The sequence below is a fragment of the Camellia sinensis genome, chromosome 4 (genome assembly GCF_055761805.1).
Source record: "Camellia sinensis isolate YWXY chromosome 4, ASM5576180v1, whole genome shotgun sequence".
Taxonomy (NCBI): domain Eukaryota; kingdom Viridiplantae; phylum Streptophyta; class Magnoliopsida; order Ericales; family Theaceae; genus Camellia; species Camellia sinensis.
In genome coordinates, this window is record NC_138964.1 from 222,624,418 (window position 1) to 222,633,431 (window position 9,014).

Sequence of the window (9,014 nt, forward strand, 5' to 3'; positions counted from 1 at the left end):
GAGAGTTTGAAAATCCTATCAAATTCTTCAAATTTTTGGGAGTTAACCTTGTGTGGTTTCAATCTTTTGAATTCATTTATTAGAAAATTAGAATTTTTTATTTTTCGTATTTTTTTTTGTTTTCACATAATTTTTTTAAATATTTTAAGCAATTTGCTTTAATCTTTAGATACACTTGACATAAATACACTTAAAAATTATAATATTTTTGAAAATTTTTTTAAAAAATTTACTAAATACCAAAGATATAGAAAAATATAAAAATTCAATACATTTTCATATTATTATATATTTATTGATTTTTTTTAAAAAAATTTATAAATATATTTTTTTTGAATATATTTAAATAATGCGCATTTAAAAAATAAAAAATTATTTAAAATTCAAAAGTATTCATTAAAAATAAAAATATATAAAAAATAAAAAACTCAATCTTCAAATAGTGTAAAAAGGGCATCGTTTTGTTGGTAACAGCACATGCAACAATTGGGCCTAGGCCCTAACGAGGATTTTTGTGAAGCCTTTCAGGAGGAGAGAAAAGAGGTTCAGAAATATGACCCATCACCATCTCGGACAGATCCGAAGATCCGACCCATACACAGCTCATTCTCACTTTTATCCTCAGCCAAACAGACTCCTCCAACCCAAAATCAAATCTATCCATGGCTTCCTCACCTCTCGCCAATTTCCTCTCCTTCTTCACACCCTCCAAACCACCACCGCCTAAAACACCACTCCCCCACCTTTCTCTCTCCTCCGATTCTCTCCCCTCTCTCTCTTCTTCTTCTTCTTCTTCGTCGAGAAACAGAGATGTGTTGGTTCCTATAGTTCGCTCCAGTGATCTCACTTCCGTGATGTGCCCTTCTCTGGCCTATGCCAACACGCTCTTCTTCAGATCGGGTTACAACGTTCAGGTCATCGTCGACGATAACGAGCCCGAAGAGAAGCTTCTCAATCGGTTTCGAAGAGAGGTCATGAGGGCTGGCGTCATCCAAGAATGTAAGCGAAGGAGGTTCTTTGAGAACAAGCAGGACGAGAAGAAGCGCAAGACCCGTGAGGCCGCCAAGCGAAATCGTCGAAGGTTATATTACTCTCTCTCTCTCGGATCTTTTATGGTTTTTTGTTGCTGTTTGTCTCTAGTAGATTGTTTCTGTTTTGATTAAAAAAAATTGGTTCATTTCAATCTTCTTCCCTAAATTATTGGGAAAATTCTATTTCCACACACATGTGCACATAATTTTTCAATGTACACATATGAATTTGATTAGGTATTGTCTCATTAAAAAATTGATTCATTTCAATCTTCTTCCCTAAATTATTGGGGAAATTCTATTTACACAGGGACGCAGCTCAGTGCACATAATTTTTCAATGTAGAATTTGATTAGTATTATTTGTCTCATTTCACCCACCACATATTCCAATTATATCCCTTAATTTAAATACTGTACCCACACTTTTCACCCAAACACACACCCAATTTAACTTCCATCTACGAATCTGTATTTTTTTTAACATCCATAGCCCTAATTTTCCCTATCTTTGGACCAAAATTTATGGCTTCTGAGATCATAAGCTAAGAGCTTTCCATTTCTTTACCATCATCATCATGAAACTGGGCCAAATTAATTACAGTGACTTTGCTAGTATAAGATTGTTGATATCCATAACCTACTATGCTATGGAGACCAACATACCACAGTTTTGGTTGAACAATGTCACTGTTTTCACACTTTTTCAGCAGTAAAAATAACCTAAAAAGTTGCAGAGAAGAGATGAAGAAGGTGAAAGGAAAATCTAAGTGAGAAAAAGTGTACAACAATGTTAACAAAATTTGTTTTCGTGTTACGAAAAGATCGCCCTTCGATTTGGATTTGTTCGGTGGACCAATCCCTGAAAATGATGGAGATTTTTGCAACATCCATAACCTACTGTTCTTTGAGGCTTGCTTGAATGGTGTGGTTTTGGCAAGATGAGAATGATTTGGTTAAGATTTTGATGTCCATTATGGTCATTTATTTCAGAGTATTATTGTCATTAAAATGAAGTTTCATCAAGTGTGTACATTGAGGTAAGTAGGTGTGTGGAAATAGAATTTTCTAAATTATTGTTATTTTTTCTATTTTATTATTAAGGATTGTTTTGAGAAATTGGTTAAAAGTTAGCTTTTTTTAGTTTTTATTTTTCTTAGTTTTTAATTTTTTTTAAAAATATATATATAAAAAAATGATGTGACCCAAAATAGATCCTCTGCCCAAAAAGGCCTGAATTATCAATTCTATTTGTGTATTCATGAGGTTTTTTTATTTTGTTTAAAATGGTTATGATATGAAAGTACAAGCCTAATTTAATGGGACAAAAATGTAATATCCTAACAACATTCAAACACAGGAAAAAAAAAATAATAATAAACAAGTTGCTAGGGTGAAGAAGAGAGGTTGCTAGGTGACCGTAGGGGTGTGAAAGGGGGTTTGGGAGGTCCGCCAAAGGTGGTGGTGGGGTGGCAGGAGAAGGGGTTTGCCAGTGGAAAAGTTGTGATGGGAGTGGGGTTCAAAGAAATGGATATTTTGGGAATTATGGTAGGGATCAAAAGAGAAGGAGAGAGGGGAACAATTTGGGTGGTGAGGTCTAAAGAAATGGAGATTCCTAAGAAAATAGGTGGGGTAAATATCAGCACTCTTAAATTATACAAACAAAACACCAATCATGTTACTTACACTATATTAGAGAAGTTATACCGCACAACTAAACATCTATGTTCATCTTCTTTTGGTTGAGTAAGAAAAATGAGTGCTCGATTGGATGATATAAATTGTTTGATTTTTGAAATCATCTTTTTACCCTTCAAATTAGAACTTCAATTCAACTACTATTATTAATTTGGGAGTACATTAGCTTAAATCAGGAATTTTAAGGACTAATAAGAAGAAATTGATAATTTAGGAAGGGAAATAGAAGAAATAACAGTAGTTTAGGTGATGAAAGTCGTAAAAAGTTTTGGTTTTTGGGGTCTTGTTTCTTAGCAAGAAACAAGTTTTACTGGTACAACAACTCATTTGGTTGATCCTCTGTGTAGTTGCATATATATTTGACAAACATGTGGATGTTGATTGCAACGTGTACGTGTGTCTAAACTTTTGATGTGTGAGATTGAAAGGGGAGATTTGAGTTCCATGGAATGATTGAATATCCAAACATCCACTTAATTTCTAGTCAAACAAACTTGTACTTCAGGTCTCTCAGTTTGTACCAATATGCATCTTATAGGGTTTTGCATAATTCCTTAGGTTGGTAAAAATGTGCAAGTTTTATCCTTTGCAATATGATGCTTTTTGGGGCTCATAGTGTGTGTTTTGGGTAATTCTACGGCCCGTCCTATGGAATTTTACTTTCTGTTCAATAAATAGCTTATCCCCAAAATAAAATACAAGAAATTAGGATTGTGGAGATTGTTCAAAACTTGGTTTGAAAACTTAATGAGTTTCAGAATGTGTTTTATTTATATAACGAGCTGATCTCAAACGAGTTTGTAATGAGTTAAGCTCAAGTAGCTTGATTTTTTATAGTGGATATAAGCTTATTGAGCTGAGGAATAGGTTATTCAAATTTGACGTAAAAAACTTAATGAGCTTAAAATTAGCCTTACTGACACAGTAAAAAACTTGACTACCTTACAAATGAGACAACTCAAAATTCAATTAGTCAAACTCGACTCATGTTTGACTCGTTAAAAGCTTATTCAAGATTGGCTCATTATGTAAATAAGCCAAACTTGAACACATTTTAAAGATCACTCCTTGTTTGGTTTCAATTTTCTGAAAGTTGAATTTTTTGTTTTTATTTAATTTTTGTTAATATTTTAAATAATTTTTTTACTTTTTAGATATATCTTGACTCGATAAATTTATATAAAAACAAGGTTAGGTACATTGAGCAACCTACTACTGGACTCTATAAGTTTATATACACTATAAAAAATTAAATTACTTGAGCTCTACTCGGCTCGTTAAAAACTCGTTCAAGATTGGCTCATTATATAAACAAACCAAACTTGAACACATTTTGAAATTTGTTAAGTTTTCTAGTCAAGCTTGAACAATTTAGTACTCGACTCGGCTTGGCTTGTTTACAACCCTACTAATCTAGCCTAGAAATAATGCCACTCACAAGGCCAAGAGGCTAGCCCAACTCATAACCAAAGATGGACAAGACTCTTAAAAGCTCGAAAAAACAAAACCAACATTTGAAACTAACCCCAATCACCTTGTTCTAGTTTTGCTTCTTTTAGAAATTATTATTTACTGACCATCTGTATTTTATTTTTTTTTAGACGCACCCAGTTTAGAGGTACGCCACAAGAAAAGCAGGAAGCCACCAAGAGCAAGAAGTTAGAAGAGGTCGAAGATAACTGGGAACTTCCTGAAGGAGACCTTCCCTAAACCCTATTGATGTTCAGTTCTTTTCTTTCTTTTACTTGTGAGAGGCTTTCAGTTCATGTAAGTTTCCAGGAGAATGGCATTCTTTAACCTCTTGTATGTTGTTGTTGGGGGGCTAAATCTAATGGTAAGGTCGTCATTTTCCATCATCCTCTTCAGAAATCAGTACGCGACTATTATGTGATTTGGATTAATCAGTGCCCGTTTGGAAATTTGGCTTTTTTAGTGGAGTATTGCTCCAAAGCAATGAATAATTTCTCGGAGAATTCAAGCATGATCAAGTAGTTGTATAAAATGGGCCGTGGAACCTAATATGAAGCAGTCATCTAACTCTATTAACTTACTTTTTTTGTTTTGATGGACATGACCAAATAACAAATAAGACACACAAAGACAAATAAAACAAACACACCAACCAAAATATCATCATAACCTCTGAAGTCCTTTGTCACTACCGTCAATTTGAAAAAATCACAATTTTCACCATAGAGGAACAAATTAGACCTTACAATTTCACCACAAAAGAATATATGAGACCCTATAGGACAATGGTGGTCGCCTAACGTAGATTGACACGTTAAAATGTCTTATATAGGTGATTTGTTGTAGATTTGGACCAGATCTGAAAGTTATGGCAAAGACAAGTCAAGAGAAGTCCATGGAAAGAATGCCGACAGCTCCTGATGGTTGGGAAACACACGAACACACTTCAAAAACAAGAAATTACGTGGAAAAGCCATTGACCAGCAAGACAAGGTGGAGACGCAGGCGAAAGAAAAAAGGGAGGGTGGGTTGGGTGGCAATAAAAAGAATAAAAATGCTTGAAAGCACTAAAGGGGGAGCATTAGGAGAAGCACTATGAGCTGTTCTTTCCATGATGTGATAGGTGTCTCTGTTGTTTGTTTTTTCAATAATGATAGAGTAGAGCTCTAATGATGTGACAAGATAGAAAGAAAAAGAAAAAAATAAAAATATAGACATACACATCACATCACATGTGGGTCGCATTCTTTGTCACATTACTAAAGCTTCAAAATTACAGCTCTCAAATTTTATTTTTTGTTTTTTTTTTTTTATATTTTTTTATATTTTCAGCTCATTAGAGCTATTAGTACTATATTTTTTAGAGCTCCCAATCAATTCTGAAAATAGAATAGTTGTCATAATTGCCAAACGTGACACGTAATTATTTTCTTGTTGCAATAAATTTTTTTGAAATTTATTATTATCAAATTTGTTTCTGTTTTTTCAAAAAATAAATCAAAACACCTTTCAATAAGATACATTAATCCTTTATTTTAAAAATTTGTGTAAAATGTTGTCCATTTAGCCTAATGAATGGCATGTTTTCTTAAGGGGTGTAATATTTGAGTTTAAATCATTAATGAAAAGTGTATTATGTTTTACAAATATTTTGCGCTTTACTTATGACCTAGGGACACTTGTTAACAAGAGTATTAAATGTCATTTAAGTTTTTGATATTTCTCCTTCTTTTATAAAAGAATAATATTATATGCACTAATTAGTGTATTAATTAGGGTATCAATTGATGATGTGACATAATTTAAGGAGTTTTTGGTATTTATAATTTGTATAATGAGTAGGATCAATAATAATGTCATAACTAGTGTTGATATACTAGTTAGTATAGTAATTGGTGCATGTAACACCACCGTTTATAAAACATTTCCAAATTTAATTTGATGAAAAAAATTTAAAAGCTATAATCATTATTTTCATAGGTATGTCTTGCTTGGTAGTTAACTTTTTGATTAAAAATAATTACTAGGCTTGCTACGTAATTGAGCAATGACATCTTTAATTATCTTTATTTAAAATAATATTTAGGGTGTATTTGGTAACGTTTACGTTTTCAGTTTATATTTATAAAAATTTTATAAACTGGTTTTTGTTTATTTTTAGAAAAACGTAAACTACAAACGCGTTTGGTAATTGACAAAATGTTTAAAAAATTTAAAAATATAAAAAGAGTGAGAAATGGCAAGTGGTGGCAAGTGGCGGCGAAAGACGGTGGTGGAAAGTGGTGACGGTGGGTGGTGGGTAGCTGGTGGTGGTGGTGGCGGTGGTGGTGGAGGATGGTGGCGGTGGTGGTGGTGGTGGATGGGTGGGTGACGGTGACGGGTGGTGGGTGGTAACGAGTGGGTGGTGGTGGTGGGTGGTAGATGGCGGTGGATGGTGGTGGTAGGTGGTAGTGGTGGGGGGTGGGTGACGATGACAGGTGATGGGTGGTAGCGAGTGGGTGGTGGTGGTGGCAAGTGGTGGGTGGTGGTGGCGGGTGATAGGTGCGTGGCAGATAGCAGATGGCGGGTAGTAGTGGGTGGTGGCGAGTGGGTGGTGATGGTGGGTGGGTGAAGATGGCGGGTGGTGGGTAGTAGCGAATGGGTGGTGGTGGTGGTGGCGGGTGATGGTTGGTGGTGGCAAGTAGGTGGCGGATGGCGGTGGCGGCGGGTGGTGGTGGTGGTGGTGATGGGTGGGTGGGTGACGGTGGTGAGTAGTAGGTGGTAGTGAGTGGGTGGTGATGGCAGGTGGGTGGTGGGTGATGGTGGTGGTGGTGGTAGTAGTGGTGGTGGTGGTGGTGGCGGGTGGGTGGGTGGCAGGTGGGTGGCTGGTGGTGGCAGGTGGGTGGTGAGTGGTGGTGACAAGTAGGTGGCGGGTGTTGGTGGAGGGCGGTGGCGAGTGGATAACAGGTGGGTGGTGGGTGGTGGTGGCGGTGGCGGCGATGAGGGGTGGGTGGTGGTGGCGAGTAGGTGGCAGGTAGGTGGTGGCTGGTGGTGGGGGTAGGTGGTGGTGGCGGAAAACGGTGGTGGAAAATGGTGGCGGGTGGTGGCTAGTGTTGGGTGGTAAAAAAAAAAAAAACTCAAAACTCAAAACGGAAACACATTTTTTGTGTTTTCATTTTTTGGCCAAATTTATAAACTGAGAGCACTGATTTATAAATCAAAAATTTTACCAAACAAGTTTTATTTGAGTTTTTAAATTTTTTGTAAATATAAACAGAAAATTGAAAACGTAAGTATTACCAAATGACACCTTAAAATTTAAAATTAAATATATCACAATTAAAAAATCTATACTATATATTAAGTAAAAAGGGGTTTTTAACCCCAAGCCATGTGGGAGCTCCAATCTCACAATCTAAATTTCCTGATTTTTTGATTTAAAAAAAAAAACTTAGCATTTATTAATTTCTCCCAACTCCCAAGTCTTACCGTCATAATAACACATTAATACATTAGGAACCAGCATAAATTTTTTTTTTGAAATCCAATACATATAAATTCCTTGAAAAGTCTCAACACATATGACTATTATCTCTCATAATAATACTTTAATACTTTAATGCATAAAAAAAATTTCTTGAAAAGTCCAACACATATAATTATTATCAAAATATTAAACTTTAATATAATATAATAAAAAAAAAAGACATTTAGTTCTTTGAAAAGTCCAACACATATGATTATTATCGAAATATTAAACTTTAATATAATAAAAAAAAGAAAAAAAGAAAACATTTAAAAATCACAATTCACATATATAGATAATTGTAAACACAATCCGTGCATAGTACGGGTGATATTCTAGTATATATTAAGGAAAAGGGGTTTCTAACCCTCAAGTCTTGTGAGAGTTCTAATATCCTAATCTAAATTTCTTGATTTTTTAATTTAAAAAAAAAAAAAAACTTAACATTTATTAACTTTTCTCAACCCCCAAGCCTTACCCTCATAATATTTTAGTGCATTAAAAACAAGCATAAAAAAAATTTCTTGAAAAATTTCAACACATGAATTATTTAAAAAGTCCAACACATCTATACTATATATTAAGTAAGAGGGGATTTCTAAACCCCGAGGTCTGTGGAAGCTCCAATATGTCAATCCTAATTTTCTAATTTTTTATTTTAAAAAAAAAATTAACTTCAGCATTTATTAATTTCTCTCAACTCACAAGACTTTTTGGCTTATTTCATAATTTGTATATTAAAAAAAATTTAAAACAAATATAAATATCTATATCTATATCTATCTATTTATTAATATCTGTGTCTAACCCACAAGTTTTGTAAGAGTTTCAATATCTGAGCCTTAATTTCTTAGTTTTTTTGAAATTTTTTTTTAAAAAATGAGCACTTATTAAATTCTTCCAAGTCTTTTAACTTCTCCAATACACACTAAACCCTAAACCCTAAACACAAACACTCACAAAGAAAAAAATGTGATTGTAATGTGATGTGATTGTAGTTTGTTCAATGGCTCTTTTTATTAATATGATTGTTGTAGTAAGTTCAATGGTTTTATTTTTATTGTTATTTAATCTTTTTATTTACTATTTTATTTTTATTTTTAATATGATTGAAGTTAGATAAATATAAACACTCACAAAGAAAAAAATGTGATTGTAGTTAGTTCAATGGTTCTTTTTTTTTTAATATGATTGTAGTTAGTCAATGGTTCTTTTTTTCATTTATTTATTTGTTTATTTTATTATGGGACAAATGTGATGTGATTGTAATTTGTTCAATGGTTTTTTTTTTTAATTTGATTTAACTTTTAT

General features: G+C 33.8%; 1 protein-coding gene across 1 annotated transcript; it reads left to right on the top strand.

Moving 5' to 3' along the window:
* The first annotated feature begins 514 nt into the window (after positions 1–514).
* On the top strand, positions 515–4,584 carry LOC114307744 (small ribosomal subunit protein bS21c). Its single transcript, XM_028253162.2, has 2 exons — positions 515–1,081; positions 4,330–4,584. The coding sequence occupies exons 1-2, from the start codon at positions 663–665 to the stop codon at positions 4,436–4,438; spliced, it is 528 nt and encodes a 175-aa protein (XP_028108963.2). The 5' UTR covers positions 515–662; the 3' UTR covers positions 4,439–4,584.
* The last annotated feature ends 4,430 nt before the right edge of the window (positions 4,585–9,014 follow it).

Coding starts and splice junctions, on each gene's coding strand:
- LOC114307744 (XM_028253162.2), top strand. CDS start 663: ATGGCTTCCTCACCTCTCGCCAATTTCCTCTCCTTCTTCACACCCTCC. Junction 1,082..4,329: donor GCCAAGCGAAATCGTCGAAG/GTTATATTACTC, acceptor ATTTTTTTTTAG/ACGCACCCAGTTTAGAGGTA.